Genomic DNA, 24,205 nt, shown 5'->3' with positions numbered 1-24,205 from the left:
GCTCGTTTCAGAGGATCTCGAGGACGCACCTGCTGACTGCCCGGGGCCTTTGCACGCACTTGAGTCTACAGCGGCCCCACAGCCCACTTTGAGCTGCAAGGTGGGCAGACAGACCCCTTGGCAGATGGGAAACTAGGCTCGGAGAGATCACACACTGAGCAAGTGTGGACACTGAGCTCCGAGCTCTCTCCAGGCCCGCTTTCTCAGATTGGGGTCTGTGGTGAGAGGAGGTGCAGGCCTGCCCCTTGAGCTTTCCCATCTGCGCCCCCTCCGACCTTGAGGCCGCCAGGAAAGCCCCGCCTCCTGGGAGGGGCCTTCACCCGGGTCGGGGAGGGGAGGGAGTCTTAAGACCCCTCCTCAGGCTGGGAGTCTCAGAAGCCGCAAGCTCTTGGGATGGATGGCTCTGGCCTCTTGTCCTTGTCTCCTTAGGTGTGGGGATGTGACCCCAGTACATGCTTTCTAAGGCTCCCTTAATTCCTGATTGGTTTACCACCCCCTGGCAGAGCTAGAATTTTCCTTCTTCCAGCCGTGGGGCCCAGGAAATGCAGCTGAACCACCTGGAGCAAGCTTGAGCCCTGTCTCTGATGGCTGAGGACTGACTGGTCACCTTGAAGTGGTATTTGCGGGTAAAGGTGAGGGGCTGGGGTGGGCAGGGAGGAGTGGAGCCTGCAGAGCAGGGTGAGGGGCTGGGGCCGCTCTCGGGCTTTCGTGGGAGGACCCGAGTGATGATAAAGGGTGGGCAGGTGAGGGCAGAAGGGCTGAGGACCAAGGCTGTGGGGCCAGCCAGGGAACGGGTCACCTAACGGGGCAGCACAAGGTAGACCGTGGCATGGGGACATGGGGGCAGATGTGTTGCTCTGACTGGTTTGGGGAGCAACACGCGTCCTAGCCGGGAAGGTGGTGTGAAGACTGCCTCTCTCCCCACCCTGCTGCTGCTTCTAGCCATGGAGGGAGGGACGGGCGGCCGCCCAGGCCTCCCAGAGAAGTCGGTCCCTGTGGCCGCCAGCCCCGCTCTGTCCTCGCTGGGCGCCGTCTTCATCCTCCTGAAATCCGCGCTGGGGGCTGGCCTGCTCAACTTCCCCTGGGCCTTCTGCAAGGCGGGCGGGGTGGCCCCCGCATTCCTGGTGGAGCTGGTAAGCCCCTGCGGAGTATTTGGGGGGTCTCCAGGGGAGGGATCCAGGCGGGATCTTTGGAATGGTTTCTGTGGTGCTGCCCGTCGTAGAAACCAACACCTTAGAGATCGGCTTTTGGGTCCTCTCCGCTGCTTGGGGAGGGGGTCAGCCTGCCGCATCCCCTAGCGGAGAACACCCCTAGGCTGCCGAGGGTGGGGAGGTGAAGGCCGGCCGAGCAGAAGCCCGGTGCTCGAGGGCACCTGCGGCGAGTGAACCTGGTAGGTGGCTGGGAAGGCGCCATCACCTGGCCAGTTGGCCGCTCTCACCTGCTGGTTGCAGCTCCATGATGAAAGTCGGACCCTGCGCGCAGTCAGATCACGTGTAAGGTGCTGCGAGCCCCTCACACCCACAGGCCGCCGCGCTGGGCCCTCTGCTGAGTCACAGACGTCCAGCCCGAATTCCCTCCCCGCGGAGCCCGGGGCTAAACATCCGTCACAGAGAAGGGCCGCTAATTAGCACAGCTTCGTTTTATTTGCAAGGATTCTTTGCCCCCCGAGCTGATAGCAACCGCCGAGTTTTGTGGTGAGCTCTTCTGCAGACGTTATCTTAAGTGCTTTTTTCTGGCAGTTAGCTGATAATGGCCTCGGGGACTTTGATGTTCTTCTGGAAAGTGCTCGGTCCTGCCCTGTGTAGGGTGACTAACCCGTGCCACCCCCAGCGGTGGTCGAGGGCCTGTTCTGGGGGGCCCTGGCTACGACCGTGCAGTCTCTGTCCTCCTGAAGCTCCTCCTACCGGGGGACACAGGTAAGATACAAGAAGGCAAAGAAGATCCTTTGGGGCGGTGGTCGTGCTCGAAGCGTCCTGTGACAGAGGGTGGGACGATGCAGCACGCAGTGGTCAGAGAAGGCCTCCCTGAGGAGGTGGCCTTGAGCTGAGCCCCCAGCAGAAACAGAAGAGCTTGTCCAGGTGCCTGTGAGGCGGGGAAACCCGCTGCGTTTGGACGTGTGACAACTTCAGAACGACGAGGAAGAGGCCTGATGTTCAGCCACAGAGTGAACGATGAAGCAGGTTGTCAGCCATGGACGTGGCCAGTGCCCTGTGTGAGGCAGGGGCATGGGGTCCCCCTCTTCACGCTCTGTGCCGTCCCCCGGGTGCCTTGCTGAGGTGGAGGTGTTGATTCAGCAGGGTTGGGGGGGGGCGCTGAGGTCCTGCGTCTTTGGGGAGCTCCCAGGGGACAGGGCTGCTGCCGGCGTGACTCACACTTTGTAGGATGGTCTAAAGATTCCTGCCCTGAGCAGACCTGAGTAGAGGGGATGCCAAACATGAATAAACGTAAGCGTCCAACCAGGAAAGGAATGAGGCTGGTGATCGACAGCCCCCATCCCTGTCCCCAGCCAGCGACCTCCCCCACTTCTGGCCAGTGAGCCCATGTCTCCCTTCACAAGCATTTAAACACCCCACTGCTGAGAGGTCACTGGTGCGAGGCTGTAGGTCTCTAATGACCCAGTTAGCACTGGAGGTTTTGTGAAATTTAATGAACCTGGACTTCTTTGGAGCCTCTGGGAGGCGGGCCCAGGCGCGGGGTAGGTGTTGTGCTGTCCTGCATGGATGGCTCACGGCATGGGCAGAGGGTGTTCACAGGCAGAGGCTCCGTCCGACCCCGCCACCCCTTTCCTTTTGTCCACAAATACCTCCTGAGTGCCGGCCACGTGCTGGGCATGTTTCTGGGGCTAAATGATACGCAGAACAGACACAGTCGTGGCCTTCATGGGGCTTAGAGTCTGGTGGGTAAAGAAGCCTGAGAACCCCAGGAGACGTGGACACTTGTAAATATCTGTGTCCTCAGGCTGCCGGACTGACCACAGGACCACAAATGGGACATTTAAAACAACTTCCTTCTCAGGGTCCCAGAGACCAGAAGTCTAGATCCGGTGTGGGCAGGGCGGCAGTCCCTCTGGAGGCTCGAGGGGAGGGTCCTTCCTGCCTCCTTCAGCTCTGGATGGGCACATGTCCTTTGGCACATGGCCAAATCCCTCTAATCTCTGCCCCACCGTCCTATGGCCTTCTCTTCTAGGAGACCCCTTGTCCATGGATTTAGGGACCATTTGGACCATCCAGAAGGACCTCATCTCAAGGTGCTTAATTATACCTGCAAAGACCCCTTTTTCCTTAATTATATCTACATGATTTACATCTGCAGAGACTGTAGCTGCCAAATCGCACCAGCTACAGGCAGAAATGTGCCCAAGAGAATTGTGGCTCTGTGAGAGCCTGAAACGGAGGGCTTAGCCACCTCGGGGTGGCCTGTCAGGAGACTTTCTGGAGTAGGTGAACTTGGAGAGGATGGGGAAGAGTAGGAGTCCTCCAGGTGAGGGGGCGTGCTGGAGGCAGAGAGGGGTCCAGGCACAGGGATGGCCTGAACAGAGACCTCGTGGCTGGACAGACCGTGGGTGTTCTTGTGGTTCTGAGGTTTCAAGTTCGTTTTGGGAGTCCTGTGCTTGTCCAGTGGCATCAGCTGGGTCTGAAGACGGACACTCCAGCTTCCCCAGGCGTCTTGGCTGTGTCTCCCAACTCCTGCATTGCTCTTCTCCACGGGATCGTGGAGACCCAGTCCAGCTTGGGGACAGGTAGCCGTCGGTCCTGAAAAGGCTCTGGAGCATTTAACCATGGAGCGAGTGGGGCTTTCGTGCATCGCTGGGGGAGGGGGTCCAGCGGCACAACCACTGTGGAAAGCAGTCTGGCAAATTGTTGCAGTGTTAAACCTACACCCCCTCTGTGATCCAGCAATTCTAGATGTGTGTCCAGGAGAATGAAAGATGCATCCTCCAAAGGACTTACTCTGGAATGCTCAGCACTTCCCCAGTAGCCTACGAGGAAGAACCACCCCGATGTCTGTCATCAGGGGCATGGATAAACCAACTGCGGTTCATTCCAGGCAATGGAATGGCACTCAAAAAAATAGGGATAAACGGCTGGTGCTCCCAGTGTGGCTGGGCCTCACACACGTTATTCCGGGTGTGAGAAGAGGTTTCCTGTGGGGATAGAACAGGGGCAGAATGAGATGGGAAGGGGCCAGAGAAAGCTTTGGGGTATGGTGGTGTGTTCTGTCTGGTTGCACGTGGGTGGCACGCATGGATTTGTTGTCCTCTTCCGATGATACGTACTCCTAATGTGCAACCCGTGGAATTTGAGGAGAGGGATTTAGACTCTCAGCGTTTCTGATGCCTCTTTTGTCCAACTGGAGCAGGAAGGTATGAGTCCCAGATGCATAGACTTACAGCCTGAGAGGCCTTGACCATCGCTTGCTCTGTAGCTCTGGGCTCAGGGCAGGGGAGGGCCTGATGGCACGTTGGGGAGAGGCCCCTGGCCGGCAGGTGGCCTCTGCGGGTGACAGGTCTGGTGGAGAGGGTATCAGACTCCAAGGGGCAGCAGGCTCGGGTGTTGAGCCGGGGATGCACCCTGGCCCCATGGTCCCGCCCCGCAGGTTTCCTTGGTCTTCCTCATCAGCGGGCTGGTCATCCTGGGCTACGCGGCCTCTGTTAGCGGTCAGGCCACCTACCAGGGCGTGGTTGGAGGGCTGTGCGGCCCCACCATTGGGAAGCTGTGTGAGGCCTGCTTCATTGTCAACCTGCTCATGATCTCCGTGGCCTTCCTCAGGGTGATTGGGGACCAGCTGGAGAAGCGTAAGTACTGGCGTTGGAGTCGGGGGCGGGGGGGGGTTCCTGGTTGATGAGCGGGATGTGGGTGCTGGGCAGGGCCCTGGGGGGCAGCAGAGGCTAAGGCCACCCCTAAGCTCCTTACTCGTGGCAGAGGGAGACCCAGAGTAGTAATTATGGGCACGCTGAGGGTCACGGAGGGAGAGGGGCTGTGGTAGATGTCTCGTGGGGACGACCCCATGCACGGGGCGGGGGCAGCCCCTATGAAGAGAGAGACAGTAACACCCTGAATTCGGGGACCTCCATGACCGAGGACAGACCCCCTTGGCTTCTTGGACCCCATCGACCGTTTCCCTGCAAGCTGTGGGTTAGCTGCGTCTCCCCCACATTGATAGGTTCTCTCTTCCTTTTTGTTCCACTCAACATATTTGCTAGTTTTTGCTGTGATTTCTTTCTTGACCCATGGGAGGTTTAGACTCGTGTGGTTCAGTTTCCAGTTCCTTGGGAGTTTTTTGCGTCCCCTCTTGGCTTCTGCCTTCGTTTATGCCACAGTCGGAAAACACTGCTCGTGGTTTCGGTCTTGGGCGTTGGAAGCTTGTGCTGGGCCCCGACGAGGTCCAGCTTGGTGGGCACTCCATGTGCTCTTAAGGGGTGTGCGTTCTGCTGTTGGGCACTGTGTCTGAGAACTCCCCACGGCTCACGGAGGTCCATGGCTTTGATTGGATCCTCCATAGCCTCGCCGGTTTGTTTTCTTCAAATCTAGTTTTTCTGTCAGTTCCTGAAAGAGAGGTGTTAAAATGAGCTGTCATTGTGGATTCATCTGTTTGCCCTTTTAAAGATTTCATTTATTTTTATTTAGAGATAGCGTGAGTCAGGGGAGAGGCAGAGACAGGAGAGAGGGAATCTCAAGCCTGGATGGGGGGCTTCATCTCACAACCCTGAGATCATGACCTGAGCTGAAATCAGGAGTCGGACGCGTACTGGACTGAGCCACCCAAGTCCCCTATTTGCCCTTTTAATTCTGTCCATTTTTGCCTCCTGGTGTTTGAAGTTCTGTTATCAGGCTCACGCCCATGAATTGTCCCTATATTATCATGAACTGTCCCTTTTTTTGGTCTCTTATAATAGTTTGCCATCAAATGGACCTTAGCTATGAATGTAGCCACGCCAGCCTCCTTAAGATAAGTGTTTGCTGGGGTGCCTGGGTGGCTCAGTCGTTAAGCGTCTGCCTTTGGCTCAGGTCATGATCCCAGGGTCCTGGGATCGAGCCCCGCATCGGGCTCCCTGCTCAGCGGGAAGCCTCCTCCTTCCTCTCCCACTCCCCCTGCTTGTGTTCCCTCTCTCGCTGTCTCTCTCTGTCTCCAAATAAATAAAATTTAAAAAAAAAAAAAGGAAGATGAGTGTTTGCCCGCTTCTCTCTCCTCCCAGCTCTTTCACAGTGAGCCTAACTGTGCCTTGGGAGTTCTGGATGCATTTCCTGCAGACAGCATGTGGTTGGGTCTTGCTTTTTTATCATCTTGACGCTGTCCGATTTTAACTGGAGTGTTGAGATTTTTTTAATTGGAACGTAACTATCGATATGGTTGGATTTCGGTCTCCCACTTTGCCATTTTGTGTGTTCTGCCACTTGAGCCAAAGATGAGCAGGTCCCTGATCCTGGGATATTGAAACGCATGGATTCTATGTCTTGGGAGGTACTCAGCCCAGAAAGAAGGGAGGTTGGTAAATCGGGGCCTCCCGGTGGGTAAATGGGCACAAAAGCGCCCTGCCTGCTAGAGGTACGTCGAGGCACATCTGGTTTCACTTCTATTGGTCCGGTGTGGTGCCCATCGAGAAGGATTCAGAGGCTGCACTCAGGCCCAGGAGTAGGGCAGCCGGATTAGTGCACTAATGAGGATAGAGGCCACCCCGGCCTGGGCAGATTGACTGGGGTCGAGAGAGCATTTCTTGTGTGTTGGTGGTTAGGTATTTGGGAATGGGTCTCTCTGTAGGCAAGCCCAGGCTTCTTGGGAGGGGGCTGAGTAGAGCTTGGGGGTGCTTGGGGGTGTCGTTGCGTGCATTGGATACAAATGACGGTAAGTGACGTGTGCTGAAAGACCTCGAGGAATGTTGTAGAAAATGAGGGCTCAGGAGCCCAGCTGTCAGAGCTGCGTTCCTGGCTGAGGAGTTCCAGGTGTGTGAATGGGGCTTGGGCCCCTTCCCAGGCCATGTGGCCTCTGGCATGGCCATGGCATCTGTGGCTTGGAATGCCTGCTTCGCTCTCCCGCCTGGTGCCTGTGTGAGCGACCTCAAGGTGGGAATCTGCCCTTGGAGTGGTTCAGTGCAAACAAGCTGTTCTGAGAAGCCATTCGTTTCTTGGCATGGCGGGCTTTATTGAGCTTTTGGTGGAGCACGAAGAAGGGTTACAGTGCAGCAGAGCAAGCAGCCCCAAGTGGGCCAGAACCACCTCTCAGTGCCCATCCTCCAGCCCCTTCCAGCCTCAGGCCATCTTGCTGTCCCCACCCACACCTGCTGCAGTCCCCACCATTGCCCTCCCCTCCCCCATCCATCTTGCCTCTTCTGTCAACTTCAAATTCTCCATCTTACTGTGGCGGGATGAAGAAATGGTCCCAGGTTCTTCGGTGTTCCCTCCACTGAGAGGTTGGTGGGCGACGGGGTGGGGTAGGGTGGGGGGAGTCTGTGTCCCGCCCCCTTGAATCAGAGTGGGCTCCCAGGCACCTCAGCCCAGTAAAATACGGCCAGTGTGACATGGTGCCAGTTATAGGCCTAGCCTTTAAGAGGACAGGTGGTTTCCACCGGGATCTCGGGGAGCCCCCAGCTGCCCCATCCTAGCCTGCAGGGAGGGCCCAGTGGAGCCCACGTGTCCCCACCAGGCACCCAGCGTGGAGCCATCGAGGATCGTCCAGCCCAGCCCTCTGGTCAGCCAGGTGCCCGCAACCTACCCACATGCAGCCGACCTGGGCAGCTCAGCCCTGCCCTAATTCTCCTCCAGTCCCTAGCGAGCGAGAAAGTGGTCGCTCTGGGCCACCGTTTGACTCGGTCTCCCGGTTCCAGCCCCGGAATGCCACTCCAGGCCCCCACCCTGCACACCCACCGGGCTCCTGAGCAAACCAAAACGTGTTTACAAGAACTTGAGGGCCGAGGTGCCTTAAGGGCAGGCAGTTTTGTCTTTTCTTGTCGCTGGATCCCAGCACTTAGCACAGTGTCTGTCTGGCAGAAGCGCAGTGAGTGGCTGGGAATGAATTTGTGCAGCAGGCTTCCTCCCCCCGTGGTGGCACGTGATGGGGTCCCTGTCCCATCCCTTTAGGCTCACAGGCTGACTTAGTGCCCAGGGCCAACCCTGCCCAGGCGTGGGGCAGGGATCGCCGTGGCCAGAGCCCCGTGGCCGGAGCCATGGCCAGGGCAGAGGCCGTGCAGTGTTCTCAGTGGGCCCTGTCCCCCTGCCCTCCAGTGTGTGACGTCCTGCTGCCCAGCGCCCTGCAGCCCTGGTATGCCGAGCAGCGCTTCACCCTGCCCCTGCTCTCCGCGCTGGTCATCCTGCCCCTGTCCGCCCCTCGGGAGATCGGGTTCCAGAAATACACGAGGTACGGGCCTGCAGACACTTCCTGGCTGGCAGGGCGGTGGCTCCGCCTAGGGCCCCCACCTCTGCCGGTGTCTGCCTGGGGTTAGGGGAGCGGCCAGCCCCTGTCCCCCCCGTTTGGACAAGAGAAAAAAGCTGGAAAAGCATACAAGTAATACATATGCGTGATGGGAAACAGATGAACAAGAACACTACCTCTACAGACGTGACCTGCTGCTGAGCTTTTGTTCTTTAATAAGTACAGACATCTTATGCACACACAGGCACGGAGAGACCCCAAACACTTCTTTTTTCACTTTACGGTCTGAGGCTTTACGTATAGTCCTGAAAAAATAGAGTCGGGCAGAAGTATTCATCCGGGTTTGCGACCTGCCTTCCCCGTTGTGCGTGATGATAGACATTTCACTTCGGAAGTAGAACAGAGGAGCAGAGATCTTCCCCCATCCCCATTGCACAGACAAGGAAATCGAGGCTCAGAGCAGTGAGAACTTCGGCCAACACCTTGCCAGTGTGGGCAGAGCTGGAACTCAGACCCCACTGTGTGCGGTAGCCCAGGCTCTAGCCGGCGGGCCTGGCGGCCACCCCACGGAGGCCCCTAACGCCGCGCCCCGTCTCTCAGCATCCTAGGCACCCTGGCCGCCTGCTACCTGGCCCTGGTCATCGTGGTGCAGTACTACGTCGGGCCCCAAGGCCTCGTTCGTGAGACCCGCCCTGCAGTGAGGTGAGTTTGCGGGGGTGGCTCCTCATGGCTCCCAGGGGTGCTGCACGGGGATCCTTGGAGGAGGGACACTCCTCCTTCTGTGGTTTGCACAGAGTCCCGGCACCTCCCTGGGAAATCTTTCCTGGCTCTGATACAGCAGAGCCCTGCGAAGTGACCTGTCCTCCTTCAGGATGGACTCCGGCGAGTAAGGGCCAGGGACAGAAGGAGGGACACACACGCACTAAACACCACGCCAGCCTGGGGTGCCTAGGCTGTTGCAGACCTCCCCCACTGCACGGAGCCAGCAAAGTTGGCCAGCAAGGCCCGGGTGCCTGGCCACAGGGAACGGGAATGCGTGGAGGCTGGTGTGGCCCGACCGGCCTGAGCAAGGCCAAGACTGGGGGTCGGGTGGGGTGGGGGTGTCCTCTGGGGATGCTGCGCCGCAGTGGGGACTTCGGTTCTGCTGGGAAGCCCCTGCAGGATTTTGAGCCCAGCAGGGCTTAGAATCTGATCCGCTCATGGCAGGACCAGGGCTATGGGCACGTGACCAGGCTAGTCACCACGGCCCCGTGCCCAGAAGGATCCTGCACCTGGTTTACCCTTCTGCTGTTGCCATCCTGAAGTCCTCAATTGAACAAGAGGCTAGCATGTTCATTTTGCATCAGACTCCACAAATGATGTGGCCCCTTCTGGCCCACGGATTGGAAGGGGAACGTCAGGAAGAGAAGAGGCCAGGGCGACTCTGAGCTTTGGGCTTGAGCACTGGGAGGGGTGCTGTTTCCTGGGGTGGGTAAGACATGAGCAGGTGGCTGGGGGAGGAAGTCATGTGGGGACGTGTTAAGTTGGAGGCGGCTCGGAGACCTATAATGAAGACATCAGGTGGCCGGTTGGACCTGCGTGTCTGGGGGTCGGAGAGAGGGGTCTGGACTGGAGAGAGAAATGTGGTTGGTATTGGCCAGAGGTGGCATTTAGGGCTGCCAGGCTGAGACCTGCCCCTGAGCCGGTGGCACGCAGTCCAGGACCAGGAGGTCAGGGACAGGAGGCGGAGCCTTTGGAAGGAAAGCGAGGAGGGGGGCAAAGCAGGAGGATGGGTTCGCCTCCTGGGGCTGCTGTGACAAATGACCCCAAACTGGGTGGCTGAGCTGAGCAGAAGTGCCTCTCAGTGGGGTCTGCAAGTCCAGAGGCCAAGTGTGGCAGGGCCCTGCTCCCTCTAGCACCTCTAGGGGGAGGTTCCTTCCCGCCCCTTGCAGCTTCTGGTGGCCCTGGCCATCCTTGGCCTCCCTTGGCACATGGGCGCCTCCCTCCCGTCTCTGGCTCTGTCCTCACGGGACCTTCTCCCCTTGTCTCTGTTTCTTCTTCCTGAAAGGACACCAGTCGGATGAGCATCCATCCCGCTCGTGTGACCTTATCTGAACTTAACAAATTATATGTATCCATTTCCAAATAAGTCTTTGTTCCGAGGTTCCCAGGGGGTGTAAATTTGGGGGGATGTCATTCAACCCAGGATAGAGGAGGATAGAAGGTGTGCCTCGGAAGTCAATGAACAAAATTTCAAGAAGGCTGGGGTGATTGCTGCCCGATGCTGCTCCTGGGTCACGTGGGACTGAGCCCTGGCATTGGATTTAGCTGTGGAGGCTGTGGGTGATGGGACGAGCTCCACTGGGGCAGGAGAAGGGGGTGAGGGCCCAGGAGGATTGGGTCCAGGGGAAAGGGAGAGAGGCAGGGAAGAGCATTCTTCTGAGGAGGGGAGGGGAGGAATGGGCAGGAGTTGACGGGGGACCAAGGCCTGCAGGTGCTGCTCATGCCTCTATGTCCACCAAGGTGCCGGAGGCTGGGCCCCAGAGCTCCTTATCAAAGGAAGCTGGGGGGCCCCTGTCTGGAAGGGCTGGACCTAAAGGTTCTGCTCTGTGCACACCTCTGTCCTCTTAGCGTGGATGGTGGTCAAGCTGTCCTTGCAGTGCTGGATTCCAGGGGTGCTGCCTGCGCCCCCGCTCCTAACCTCAGTGGGAACAGGCCGGCTTGGCAGGAAGTTGGGACTTCCTTCTAACCACATCCTGTCCGAGTTCTGCCTGTGCAGAGAATGTCGAGTGAACAAATGTCGGTGCAGATACATCTAGGAGGTGTAGCATTTAACATGCCTCGTTTTCCTGGGGATTAAGAACCTGTCTCCTAGTCAGGCTTAGGCACATTTTCCTGGTATCGTTGAAAACTCCTCTTCAAGTGGAGTCTGTTTTGAGTTGCCCTTTTTGTGATAAACACCTGTTCGTGTCTCTTTGCAGAGCCGCCTCCTGGACGTCCGTATTTAGTGTCTTCCCGACCATCTGCTTTGGATTCCAGGTAATGTCCGCGGGTGTGTGGAGGTGTGTGGTGTTTCAGGCTGTGGTGGTGACGTCCTGCTCCCTGGGGAGAGTGTGGCCCCCTGTCAGGAAAGAAGTTTAAGGACTCGCCGTAGGAGGAGACGGGCTGTCTCCTGGAGACTGTGCATGTCGGTGGGCATCTGGGCTCAGTGAGGTATGAATTGTCGTTGAACTCGGGAACCTGGCCCCCCACCAACACCAACAGCACATTTGTTGGGTGTGGGGATCCGGAATTTGTTCCGTCCTCTGCAGAATTCTCACAGGACTGTCACCATGGCTGGAGACCTAGAGCCACCTGCTTTCTAGAGAACACCTTCCACACGTGCCCCAGGCACCTTCGACAGGAAAGATCCTGCCTCAGCAGGCTTGCTGGGGGGGAGGGCTGGAAGGCGTCCTGGTAGCCGAGTGGCGGGGCACACGGGGCATAGACAGAATTTCTGACCAGGTGTCATGGAGTGAGGATGGCTTTTGTGTGTGGAATCCAGCAGAGGGCCTAGCGTAAGGTAGGGTAGCCCTGAATGGGGCAGGTTCAGAGACAGCTTTTTCGAAGCACTGACGCCTAAAAGGAACCTTGAAGAACGTGTGGGAGGCGGCCAGGTGAAGGGGAGGGCGGGCAGCTCGAGAGGACAGCCATGAGGACGCCTGGTGAGCCCAGGAGGGCAGAGGGCCTCAGGCTTGGTGGGAGAGCGGCAGGGGGCGAGCCAGGCGCCCCACGCGGTGCCCGAGGGTGCGGTGGAGGGCATGGGTCCTGCTCCCTGCCTTCTGGTCCCTCTCAGGGTCTTCTGATCTCTCAGCAGGTGGCAGCTGACTCCATTCGTTCGGTGTTTGTTTTAGGAAAGATGTGCCTCCCTCCTAAAAACAGCCACCTACCCAGCATACCACCACCACCAAAACAGCCCCAATGTAAAATCTTATTCTCGAGGGCAGGGGGTCCAGGCCTGACAGCAGTGCCTCGTGGCCTGATGTTTCTCCTTCTCTCTCAACTAGCTTCTGCTTCTCTTCTTCATCTTGCATTTTCTTTGAGAACCATGTTTGACAAAAAAAATCTTGGAACATTTCCATTTATCTTCCTTAAAAATCCGTTGATAGATCGCTTCTGGGGCTTAGCAAGCCGCTTGCAGGAATTTCTCACATTTTTTCTTGTGCACCCAATATTTTGAAAGATCTAAAGCGATGATTTTGCTGTCAGCGGTTTGTCTGGACGTGGTTTGCATCCCTCCCTCCTGTGCCCAGACACCATATGGTGCGGCAGGCTCACGCTGCGGGGGCGGCCTTCCAGATGCTTACGAGAGGTGCCCCCCTCACCTTTGCCTCGGCTCCCTCAACCGGTTCTCCTAGCAACCGGGGCCTGGGCTACCGTTTCCAGGGACACGGGATGCAGCGATGGGGAGCTGGGAGATGATGTGAATTGCAGGGGCATGGGGGTGCGGGTGGGGGTGAGGCTCAGGCCCAGGCAGGGCTGCCAGGATCTGGGCCGGGAGCTTCTGGGACCTGGGGGTGGAGGAGAGCAGCTGTAAGTGAGGATGGTAGGGGGTAGGGTGAGAGGGCAGAGAGGCGGTGGGGGGGTGGGTAGGAAGGGGAGGTTGCCTGTTGTCCTCAGGAGCTCTGACCTGGTCATACAGCTCCCCTCCCCTACACTGAGCAATGGGGCTCTGCGTCCGGCCTGCACAGAGTCCCGAGGGCCCGCGGAGGGGCAGAGGACGGCTGCAGGCTCTGCTCCCGGCCTCCTTGGAGTGTCCCGCTGGATGGATCGAGCGCGGCTTGTGAATCCATTCCTCGGCAGGTGGATGTGTGGCCGCTTCCTGCTTCTGAGCGGCTGCACGCTCCTCTGCCTGGCCTTCTGACCCTAGGAGAGCAGAGGGCCAGCAGCGGCCCACCCCCACCCTACACACTGTCCCAGCCGAGCAGCCCCGCCCTTGGGAGACGACCTTCAGTCCCCTGTGTGGAACCAGGAGGAACAGGGCCCAGGAGTCTGGGGACAAACTGGAAGGAGGGCTGGGCGGCCTCCTGCCACCGCCAAGCATCTCATGGTCGCTGTGCTCGGCTGCTCCTCTAGGCACAGAGCTGCGGCCCTGAGGCCCCCCCCCCCCCCCCCCCGCCGCCGCGTGGCATCCTGTGTGGTTCTGCAGAGCCCGTGGGCTTGGGGCTGGCATGGACCTGGGAGCAGGGACAGGGAGACGGAAGGTGTGTTAGGGTGGCTCCCTGTCACGGGCACTGGGCCATCCTGGGAAGCATGTGGGATGTACCTCAGAAATGCAATAGGAGTGCAGGAGGTGGGAGCATAGGTCCTCTGGGTTCCCCTGGTGGAGGTTCCCTGTGAGGCCCCCCTGCCTGGCTGAGCCAGCCTGCAGCCAGCGGGCTCCTGCAAGGTCAGGGAGGCCCAGGGCAGAAAGCCTAAGATGCATAGGGGAAGGTGTGCATGAGCTCACCCTGGGCTGGATGCTGCCACTACACCTGGAGTCAGGAGGACCCAGTGTGTGTCCCCTCCCGCCCCTCCCGAATGTGTGCTACAGGAGGGTGGGGATTGTGTCCGGCTTGTTTGTGTGGCATCCCAGACTGGCACGAGGGGGACTGTTCAGCATTTGAGTGCTGGTGAGCTGGGGCTGGGCTAGGGGAGGCCTCTTGGTTGCTGGGTGGGTTAAGGGGTGGGTAAATGAGTCACCCCAGAGCATTCTCCAGCTGTGCACCAGGCTCCATGGATGGCCTGAGCTCAGAGGCGTAAGCGAGGCAGATGTGGTCCTGGCTATCAGGTAGCCGACAGATGCGGAACAAGCAAGCCCCAGTGTACTCACGGGGCGGGGGGGGTGGGGGAGACACAGGGAGGAAATTGGTCCTCCTAGGGAGAGCTTTCTGGAAGGATGGGTAGGAGCTGGCCAGACCAAGAGAGAATCCCAGGTAGATGACCCAGCACAAGCAAAGGCCCTGAGGCAGCAAGGAGGAACGGAGGTGAACTGAGCCCAGTGGGTAAGGGGAGCGTCCCCCCTAGGAGCCTGGAGTGTGGGCAGGGGGACGTGATCGGCGTGTTTGGTTTTGATCAGAAGTGAGTAGAGAGGCTGACGTGTGGCAGGAACCCTGTCCCAGGAGCCTGTGACGGTCCTGGAGGCCATGGCGGGGGGCGTGGTGGGGGGAGGGACATGGAGATAAAGCAGTGCCTCTCAACCCTGAATGCAAGTCAGGGTCTCCTGCGCTGCTCGTGAAATGCCACTGCTCAGGACCTGCCCCAACTAAACAAACACCCTGATGTTGGCTACAGGTGGTTTGTATTTAAATCTTCTCATGATGTAACAGAGTTCCTGTGAAGTGTATCAGTCGCTGGTACGTCTGCTCCCACGTAACCCTCAGCCCAGTCAGGATCTAGAACATTGCCGATAGCCCCGAAAGCTCCCTTGTGACCTTTCCCATTCACTGGCACCCTCCACCCCCAGTTCCTTTTGTTCCTGTAAGTGGTGGTCCTCAGCTAGGAGCAGTTCTGTCCCCCAGAGCCCATTTGGCACCGTCCAGAGACCTTTCTGGTGGTGAGAATTGGGGGTTATTCCTGGCATCCAGGGGGTCGAGGCCAGGGACTCTGCCCAGCATCCTGCAGTGCACAGGACCGCCCCCACCTGTCCGTGTGCTGCCGTCGAGAACCTCCTGGCACGTTTAGCTTGTAAATTGAACTGCACATCCACAGAAACGTGTTTTCTCCTCGGGTGCAGTGTTAAAGCTGTGAGGCTCTCCCGCGTGTGGGCGTAAGGTTGTGTTCCTCCTTTGGTGCTGTGTAATATTCCACATGTGAATCTCTGCCGGGTTCCGTACACCTTCGACTCTGGGCGGGCGTTGGGGGGGCTTTCCCTCCTGCTGGCCCCGTCCCCCTGAGCTCCGCCCCTGCCTTCCAGTGTCATGAAGCTGCCGTGTCCATCTACTGCAGCATGCACAACCAGAGCCTCTCCCACTGGGCCCTGGTCTCCGTGCTGTCCCTGCTGGCCTGCTGCCTCATCTACTCGCTGACCGGTAAGGCCCGCCGGGGTACCGCGGAGCTGGCTGGGGGGCGCAGGAGAGCCCGAGTGACGTGTGCTTCCGGAGTCCTTCCTGTGAGCTCCGCTGTGCCGTGCCAGGAGCAGGCCCAGCAGTGTGGGAGCCTTGGCTCATTTAACCCGAACCCCCTAGGGAAGTCCCCATTTCCTAGACAAGGGGCCGGAGGGTCAGAGGCTTTCCATGGCTTGTCCAGGGTCTCCCAACTAGACGTGCAGAGCTGAGACCCAGACCTGGGCCCGGCTGTCCCCAAAGGCCCTGCTCTTACACGCTGCCCCCACCCCCGTCCCCTGCTGGCGTACAGGACCGTAATGGGGGTCATCTTCGTGTTACAGCTGGGGAGCAGCGTACAAAATGCTTTTGTGGATTTGAGGGATTTGGGTGCTCGCAGACCTGTAGGCAGAAGGGTCTCCAAAGGTGATAGAAGTGTGGCTCAGAGAGGGCTGTGACATGCCCAGGGTCACACAGCACGCCCCAGGTCTCAGGCTCAGGCAGACTTTTGGCCGGCTGTGTTTCTCCAGCCCCGGGGCCCTTTCTTCCATCCAGCTTTGGAGCCCCTGACTTGGGAAGCCCGTGGGCAGCCGCAAATGTCTCGGGCTCCTCGGAGCATCGTGGTCATCTGGGAAGCTTGCCGGATAACCCTTCCCCAGCAGGGCGGGGTGGTCATTGTCAGTATGTGTCCCTGGGTCGGAGGTCCATGACCTGGTGATGGAGTGTCACCTCCAGGGCCAGCAGGTTTGGGGGACCTTCTGGAAAGGGCCCAGAGAGAAGCCAAAATGAGGCACAGCTCTCGGCAGGGGATGAACGGTGTCGGGACAGGGCAGGTGACCAGGATGCCGAGGGGGTGGGGGTGTGGGGGAGGGCCCTGGTGCTCTGGTCCTGCCATCACTAGCTGCATGATTCCGGCAACGGTTGATGCCCTGGGTCAGGAAAACGGGTGCTTGGGCAGGAGTGGGACGTACCGGGCATGAGGTGTCGTTGCGGTTCTGAGCGGCGGCTGCTTCTGTGAGTGGGCCCCTCACACCGGCAGTGGGAGCTGAAAAAAGGAGAAGCAGCAGTTTGGCCCGCAGGAATTTTGAGTCAGAGGGGCAGGGTATCGTGTTGGCTGAGGATAGGAAAGCCTTGAGAAACTGCCGAACAGACACCCTTCTAGAACCTTCTGTCTGCTCCCAGGGAGAACTTTCGGGGTGGTAAGAGCTGGGTGCTGTCAGTGTGTCCGAGCGGAGGGAGCGAGGATGTGACCTGTAAAAATACTGTGTGTATAGTGGACACACGAGGTTACGTTAGCGTCAGGCGTGCAGCGCAGGGGGTGGGCTCCTATGTTAGGCCGTGCTCGCGGCAAGTGTGGCCGCCGTCCGTGTCCCCACTGTGCTAGTAGAGTGCTGTTGACTGCACGCCCCGTGCTGTGCCTTCCATCCCGTCTCTGCCACTGGCACGGCGTCTTCCTAATCCTCACTCTGGGCTTCCACCCTCTTGGCCTCCCAGGGGTTTATGGCTTCCTGACCTTCGGGACAGACGTTTCTGCCGATATCCTGATGTCCTACCCGGGCAACGACGTGGTCATCATCGTGGCCCGGGCTCTCTTCGGGGTCTCCATCGTGACCGTCTACCCCATCGCACTCTTCCTGGGGAGGTGAGGCCGGCCCACAGGGGCTTCGCTCGGCGCGGGACAGTGCCTTCTGTTAGGATTCGGGGCACGCCAGGCACCACGCGGGCTCGTGTGTTAGGGAAGATCTCTGTAGAGAACATGGAGGGGGGAGCTGAGGTGGTTTGCCCAGAGTGGCCTAGCTCGTGAGGGTCAGGACCGGAGCCTGGCTCCCCAGCCCACCCAGGACTGCACCCTGCGTGGCCCTTCTCTGTCGGCGGCCTGCAGTCCTTGGGGAACGGTGCCTGGCGAGGAACCGGGGCCCTGCTGGGTGTGCAGGGCAATCGCGAGGGGGGCCCGATGGGGGGCGGGCGTGGGGCTGGAGCCGCCTGCGCTGGTGTGGCCTCCAGGTCCGTGATGCAGGATTTCTGGAGGAGGAGCTGCTGCTGGGCAGGTGGGCTCGCGTCCCTGGTGGAGCCCTCGGGGCCGTGGGTCCGGGGGCTGCTGACCGTGCTGTGGGTAGCCGTGACGCTGGCCCTGGCCCTGTTCCTGCCCGACCTCAGCGAGATCATCGGCATCATCGGGGGCATCAGTTCCTTCTTCATCTTCATCTTCCCAGGTGAGGCACCTGCTTCACTCTGCTGGAGCTTAAGGGTCTGGAGGTGGGGGAGCCCCGCAGAGGTAGGATGGCGCCCAGCCCTGTTCACCGAGTTGGACACGGGCTGGGGACTGCGTACACCGTGCGGGAAACGTCTCCGCGGCTGGCAGATGCACCTGCTGGGAGTGTCATCATCCCATCCTGCCGGTGAGAAGACTGAGGCCCAGAGGCCTCTCGGGAGGCACAGCGGGGCTGCGTCACCCTTGACGTTGCCCACTCTCCCCTTGCTGCCACTCACTGTGGGATTTCCTCTTATGTTGTAAAAATGTTTCCAGTTAGACGATATTCACCCGCGAACATCTTCTTATCTCGTTCCCTGACCTGGGAGGCAAACGCGGTTTCTTACAAAACCTTCCCGGTGTGAGCGAGTGAAGTTCCAGTCAAGGCGGCCTGAGGGTTATCCCGGCCTGGGCAGCCCGGGGAGAGCCTTCCCAGAGAAGCAGACGTGCCGGGCACCTGCTGGTGCTCAGGGCAGGAACCCCATATCCCTGTACCTCTGGCTCTGGGAAGTGCTTTCGGATGCGAGGGCTGTGGTCACATGGCCGCCTCCCTCAGCCGCTCCAGGTCTGCTGGCCTCCCTCGTGCTTACTTGGGAGTCCGAGACATCCCGTCCGTCGGGTTCAGTGCCCTTGTCCTGGGGGTGCCCTTTAGCTCCAGCCATTTTCCACTTTCTGGGAACGATCAGCCAGGCTGGGTTCAGTGGGAGAGAAGCCATGGGAGCTTCAGGCAGAACTGGCTTCAGATCCTAGGAGAATTCTTAGAAGAAAAATTAGCCTAGCAGCTGCCTGCCGGTGTCCGGCCCAGAGTCCGGTCCTTGACGGGTCATCCCAGAGAGCCTGGCACGGAGGACGGGCTGTCCCTGCCGTCTGAAAGAGAGGCTCAGAGGGGCCAGGGTGTGAGGGGGATGCTGAGCTGGGGCCCCAAGGCCGGGCCCTCCACCAGCTCGCCGTGCCGGGAGCAGAGGGAGCCCGGGGGGCCTCGCTGGGCACAGGCCTTGCTGGCCTCCCGGGTCCCTGGGGATGGCTGGGTGCCGACTGAGCTCTCGAGCTCAGGGTTGCTCTGGGTTCGCCTGTCCACAGCTGCAGCGGCCCCGTGTCTCCTTGCAGGTCTGTGCCTCGTTCATGCTGCCAGCGTCGAGCCCATGGCTCCGAACGTCAAGTAAGTGTGCTGAAACAAGGGTGGCAGCGTGGGCACTGGAGGGGCTCCGAGCGAGCAGAACGGGAACGTGGCAGGGCCTGTGGAGATCCCATTGTCCTGCGGAGGAGAAAACGGCCGGCCACACAATGTGGGCCTTAGCCACACAATGAGTGGGTGTTTGCACCAGGAGCCGAACCCCGGCCCGCGACGCTGGGGCCCATGAGCTAGCAGTCTGTGCACAGCCCTCGCTCCCACCCAGAGGGTGATCGTCCGTGCTGGGAGCTGTCTGTGGGCTCGGGGGGTCCCAGCCGTGCATGCTTCCCCATCCTGCACTCCAACCCCGGGCAGCACGGGGCACAGCTGGTCCTGTTGCACAGAACCCTGCCTTCTGGGGGCCATGTGGGCATTAGGGTAGCACGTTCCCTCAGCAAGGTAGCAGGCCCTGTCTGGACACCTGCCGGGCCTCGCCCAGCTCCCTGTGATCCTGGGCTATCCAGCCTGCGGACGAGGGGACAGAAACTTCCACATGGGCGCATGGCAGGTCAGGACAGAGCTGGGACTCCAGCCTGGCTGGCCTGGCTCGGGCCTCACGCTTGCCTCCTCCCTGCTCCCCGTGGTGGGGGTAGACAAGAGAATTTGGGATATCCCTTTTTCCAGCAGAAGGCCGTCCTTCTCTAGCATGGCCTGTGATAGGACTGGAGCCTGTCCTTTGCCTTTGAGGGGCCCAGGCCGTCCCCTCGGAGAAAGGGAATGTGCATGGCTGAAGCACCATACCTCGGCCAGAGCCTGGGTGGCCCTTGTGCCCGTCCCACAGGCGTGAGGACAGGCCAAGGCTTGCAGACAGATGCCGTGTTAGGTTTGCTGGGGCACACACCGCAACAGAAATCTGTTCTCTCCCAGCTTGGGAGGCCCGGCCAGGCTCTCTTGGAAGGCTCTAGAGCCTGCTCTGTTCCTTGCCATCTCCTGCCATCACCTGGTGGCTCCATGTGTCCCTGGCTTGTGGCTGCATCACCCCAGTCTCTGCCACCAGCCTCACATGGCCTGTGTGTCTCTGCCTTAAATCTCCCTGTGCCTCTTTCTCATAAGGACACCTGTCATGGGGTTGAAGGCCCAGTCCCAATCCAGGATGATCTGCTTCCCAGATTTTGAACTTCATCACATCTGCAAAGACCCTATTTCCAAATAAGGTCATGTTCACAGGTTCGGGGTGGACGTGAATTTTGGGGACCAGCATTCAGCCCAGGGCAGGTGCTCTTAAGTTACAGCAGCCGTGGGCTTGGGTCCCACCTGCAGGCTGGTGTCTCTGTCTCCCCTTGCCTCCAGCCCCCTCAAGCCCAGGTTCAGTTTTTCTGAAGCAGCCAGCTAGGATTTGTCCCCTTCTGGGTGGAGAAGAGCTTTTCTGGATGTCTCTGAACCTGAGTTGGGCTGGGGGCTGGCCCCGATTGTCTGGGGCCCCTACACGGCTCTTTCCCTCAGTGGTCTTTGAGGTCCTGCTGCTGCTCTTTTGGGCCTTGGTCCAAGCTCACAGCAGTTTTTACTGGTGGGCTTTGAAGATATTTTTTAATCCTGGCGCTGTTTAGGGCCTTCTGATCCCTCAGAGCTGCTCGAGGAGCCTGCAGGCCCCGGGCACGTTGACACGCTCTCCCTGCTTCCAGTGACTCTGCTTTGCTAAACAGTCTTTCCGAGACAGCGGGTCCGGGGGCCTTTGTTAATCCGGCCAGAAAAGGTCTCTGGCAGCCCTGCCATTCGTGGGAATCCTGTCTCCTTGTCCACATGGTGTCGGCCGGTACATCATGAAGCTCGCAGACGTGTCCTGGTGGCTTCCGTGGCCGACCACCTCCGCCTCCCGCGCCCTCGTGCCCCACCCACTGTCCCGATCAAGGGTGACTTTGGGCTTTCTTCTCCTTCCTCATTTTCGGGGGGGGCTTCATCCCTCCTCCGCTTGCTCCCACAGGGAAAGGAATGATAAGGTGTCTCCCTCCCCCATTTCTTTGGCTTTAATAAAAGGCTAGGGAGGAATGGAGTCATCAGTTAACAGTTGCAGTGTGGGGCTTTAACTGCCTGGGGCCATTAACCCCCGTTGCCTTGGAAACCCATCCCTACAGGTGAGGGAGGATACTGTGGATTTTTTTGCACCTCGGTCACTCCGCTGGCTTCCCGTCATGGGCTTTCTGCCATGTGCTTGGCTTGTCTGCACAGCGGTCCAGAGAAGGGTGTGTTGATGTGTGTGTTGACCTGGCAGGTGCTGCTTGGAAGTGTGGGGAGTGGTCTCCGTGCTTGTGGGCACCTTCATCTTCGGGCAGAGCACGGTGGCCGCGGTCTTGGAACTCTTCTGAGCGGGAGGGGGTCGGCCCGGCCTCCACACGGCGCCGGTGTGGCTGCCCCCGTGTCCAGCTGCGACCCGTGTCCTTTCATCATAAAGATGCTGCGGAAACGGACCCGTCCTGTCTTCTAAGGCTGCTCATTTGGGCTTGTGCGGGTTCAGGGGGTTTCAGGTGCAGTGCTGAGGAGGGTGTATTGACGTCCTGGGGCTCCCCTAACAGAAGGCCACATGCTGGGGGGCTTCAAACACAGTCCCGGAGGTGGGGGTCTGAGATTGAGGCGTGGCCAAGACCGCGCTCCCTCTGAAGGCTCTGGGCGAGGGCCCTCCCGCCGCCTCCAGCCCCTGGTGTTGCTGGCCACCCTTGGTATTTCTTGGCCTGTAGACACACCCCTCCAGCTCTGCTTCCTGCCCCCACATGGCTGGCTGCTCTGTGTGTCCGTCCAGATTTCCCTCCTCTTACGAGGACCCCAGTCATTGGATCAGGACCACCTTAGTCCAGGATGACCTCCCCTTAACTGAGGGACTGCTAAGATCCTCTTTTCAGATGAGGTCACAGTCACAGGTTCCAGGAGGTGGGCCTTCAACTTAATATCTCCAGGGGATACAGTTCATACCACAAGCAGGGGCTGAGGCCCAGGGAGCTCTGCTTTGGCCCACACTCCGATGGGAGGGCCCCAGGGAGAGCCCCCCTTTCCCTTCCGGCTGGACCTGAAGAGCCTGGGAGCCCAGTGGACTGTTGGCTCTGTACTTTCTTCCCAACCCCAGCCAATCCTGGGGTGAGGGGTGACACCTGCAGCTGAGGGTGAGGGGACCGGGGCTCGGCCCTGGGGCCAGGGTAGGGGAAAGGAGGCGGCGGGGAGAGGCAGCCAGGGGCCCAGCTGCTCCTTCGTGCTGTGCTTGCTGGCACTGACCCTGCATGGGACCTGGGATGTTCTGGATGCCGCTGGATCCGGGCCACCCTTCCTCTGCCTTGGGACGTCCACTGGAAGCCAGCGGTGCCAGAGCCGGGAGGGGCCGACGTGCGAGGACAGCTCCCTCAGGGTAAGTGCTGGCCCGGGCCCTGTCGGTCCTGTGTTGAGCAATGCGTGCCTGCCCGTGTGAGACGAGCGGTGATACAGCTGGGGTTTGGGGGCTTTTTTTATTCCAGCTTATCCAGTTGCATTAATTTTTTTTGAGATGTAATTCACATACCATGAAGTTCAACCTTGCAAAGTGCACAGTGCGGTGGGTGTTGATGGCCAGAGTGGTACTGGCGTCGCCAACATCTGATTCTGGTGTATTTTGTGCCCCCAGAGAAAGCTGCGCCCATCAGCAGCCCCTGCCCTGGCCCCGGGAACTAGGAGTCCGCCGTCTCTGTGGATCGCTGCTTCTGGACACTCCGTACGAATGGCCTTCGTGTCTGGCTCCTTTGACTTCGCATGTTTTCAGATTCGTCCGTTTTACAGGTGAGGCACTGAGGCTCGGACAAGTCCAGGATACCCGTCCTGTGAGGTACAGAGCCAGGGTCGGGATGGATTTGGGGTTAAATTCCATTGTCCATTTTCTTTCTAGCACATGTTCCAAGTGGCCAAGGGGATGGGACCTGGTCTGCCCAACCCCAGGGACAGGGATGGCCCCTCTGCCCTCCTCCGTCCTGGCTGCGGGTGTAGACTCTGACCCAGTGAAGCGGGCACAGGAGTCTCCTCCAAGTGCCCTCTGGCCAGCCCCACACCTTGTGTCTGGTGGCCACAGCGTCCCCCCGGGCAAGGGCCTCAGAGCCAGGCCAGGGGCTGCGGCAGAACTGCCCCTCGGTGGCAGCCAGTGGAGTCCTTGATCACGTATGCCGCACGCTTCGGACAAGTGGTGCCGTGCCGGCTGGGAAGGCTGGGGCCGGGCTAGGGCCGCTCACGGAGTCCCGGGGAAGAGCCAAGTGTGGCAGGGGAAGGCTGGGGCCCTTGAAGGGGGCACTGTGGGAATTGGCTTTGGGGTCAGACTCTTGCTGTTGAGCACAGGTTCTGCCACTTGCTATCTCAATATTGGGGGAGTTGATGAAGTGCTTCTTGGGAATCTGTTTCCCCACCAAACGGAGCAGGCTTATTGCGTATGATGCCAGGAGGGCTCACCGTGAGAATTAAAGGTGATAATGTGTCTCCCGCAGCAGTGTGGGGGTGGGGGCTGCTGAGCAATGGTAGCTTTATTTCCAGAAAACCTAGGTTGAGATGAGGTGAACACCGAGCTTCCCGGCCGCCAAGGGAAAAGGGAAAGAAGATGCTAGGGCCCATCCAAAAACAGGAAGGCACATCAGGGAGGAAGTGGACTGGCACTCCATGCTGAGGGAAGAGGGTGGGGCCCCTGAAGGGGCGATGCACATCTCCCTGGGGACAGTCATTTTTGTCTTGATCTGTGTCAGGGACAGGATGGGGTCCTCCTAGGGTGGAGTGTCACCTCAACCATCATCATGCAGCACGTACGGCAGAGAACTGCAGGCCGGGGTGTTGCCCTCTGATGTCTCAGCCGGCGGAGGTATGAGCTGACTCAGGGTTGTCCTCCTCCCACACTAAGTGACCCCGTCAGGTTCCTGCCGGCAGGTGGCAGGAAGGGCTGAAGCAGTGTCCTCAAGGTCAAGGTGGCATTTGGGCTCTGGGCGTGGGCTCTGCCCGTCCCTAGCAGCGGTACAGCCTGGGCTAGCCCACGCAAACCTCCCTCTTGCTAGTGTCAGCCTCGGTGTCCTTCCTTGGGTAGGTCAGCAGCCATGGCCTCCTTTTTCCCTTGTGGCCCTCAGTTTGCGTCCTTCTCGCTCTCCTCTAAAACCGAGCAAAGGACGGCCCCTCTGCCCCCCACAGGTCAGCAGCGAGCGTGAGCTGAGACCTACCTGTAACACCACCGGCACAGAGGCTGGCCTGTCCCGGGTCCCGGGCCACGGTCACCCCTGTGAGTGAGGGTGGAGACCCACGTCTCCATCCTGCAGATGTGGCCAAGTGATAGTGTGTCACAGTGATTAGTTCTGCTGTGAGGGCGAGGGCTGCCGGGTGCTCTGGGCGGGACCTTTCCCCTGGCTCAGGTGCTCCCCCGGTAGCTGGGCAGGGACACCAGCCCCTGGCACTGCC

At 59.5% G+C, this 24,205-nt stretch overlaps 1 protein-coding gene across 1 annotated transcript; it reads left to right on the top strand.

The window, feature by feature from the left end:
* The first annotated feature begins 944 nt into the window (after positions 1-944).
* SLC38A8 (solute carrier family 38 member 8) lies at positions 945-21,300 on the top strand. Its single transcript, XM_021702625.2, has 10 exons — positions 945-1,133; positions 4,597-4,795; positions 8,220-8,352; positions 8,968-9,069; positions 11,328-11,385; positions 15,281-15,395; positions 16,902-17,049; positions 17,412-17,620; positions 18,766-18,817; positions 21,039-21,300. Exons 1-10 carry the CDS (start codon positions 945-947, stop codon positions 21,130-21,132), a joined length of 1,299 nt encoding a protein of 432 aa, XP_021558300.1. The 3' UTR covers positions 21,133-21,300.
* Positions 21,301-24,205: the final 2,905 nt, after the last annotated feature.

Source organism: Neomonachus schauinslandi, chromosome 16, assembly GCF_002201575.2.
Source record: "Neomonachus schauinslandi chromosome 16, ASM220157v2, whole genome shotgun sequence".
Taxonomy (NCBI): domain Eukaryota; kingdom Metazoa; phylum Chordata; class Mammalia; order Carnivora; family Phocidae; genus Neomonachus; species Neomonachus schauinslandi.
Note: the sequence above shows the minus strand (reverse complement) of the source record. Positions and strands in the feature narration are given on the sequence as shown.

Coding starts and splice junctions, on each gene's coding strand:
- SLC38A8 (XM_021702625.2), top strand. CDS start 945: ATGGAGGGAGGGACGGGCGGCCGCCCAGGCCTCCCAGAGAAGTCGGTC. Junction 11,386..15,280: donor CCATCTGCTTTGGATTCCAG/GTAATGTCCGCG, acceptor CCTGCCTTCCAG/TGTCATGAAGCTGCCGTGTC. Junction 17,621..18,765: donor CTTCATCTTCATCTTCCCAG/GTGAGGCACCTG, acceptor GTCTCCTTGCAG/GTCTGTGCCTCGTTCATGCT.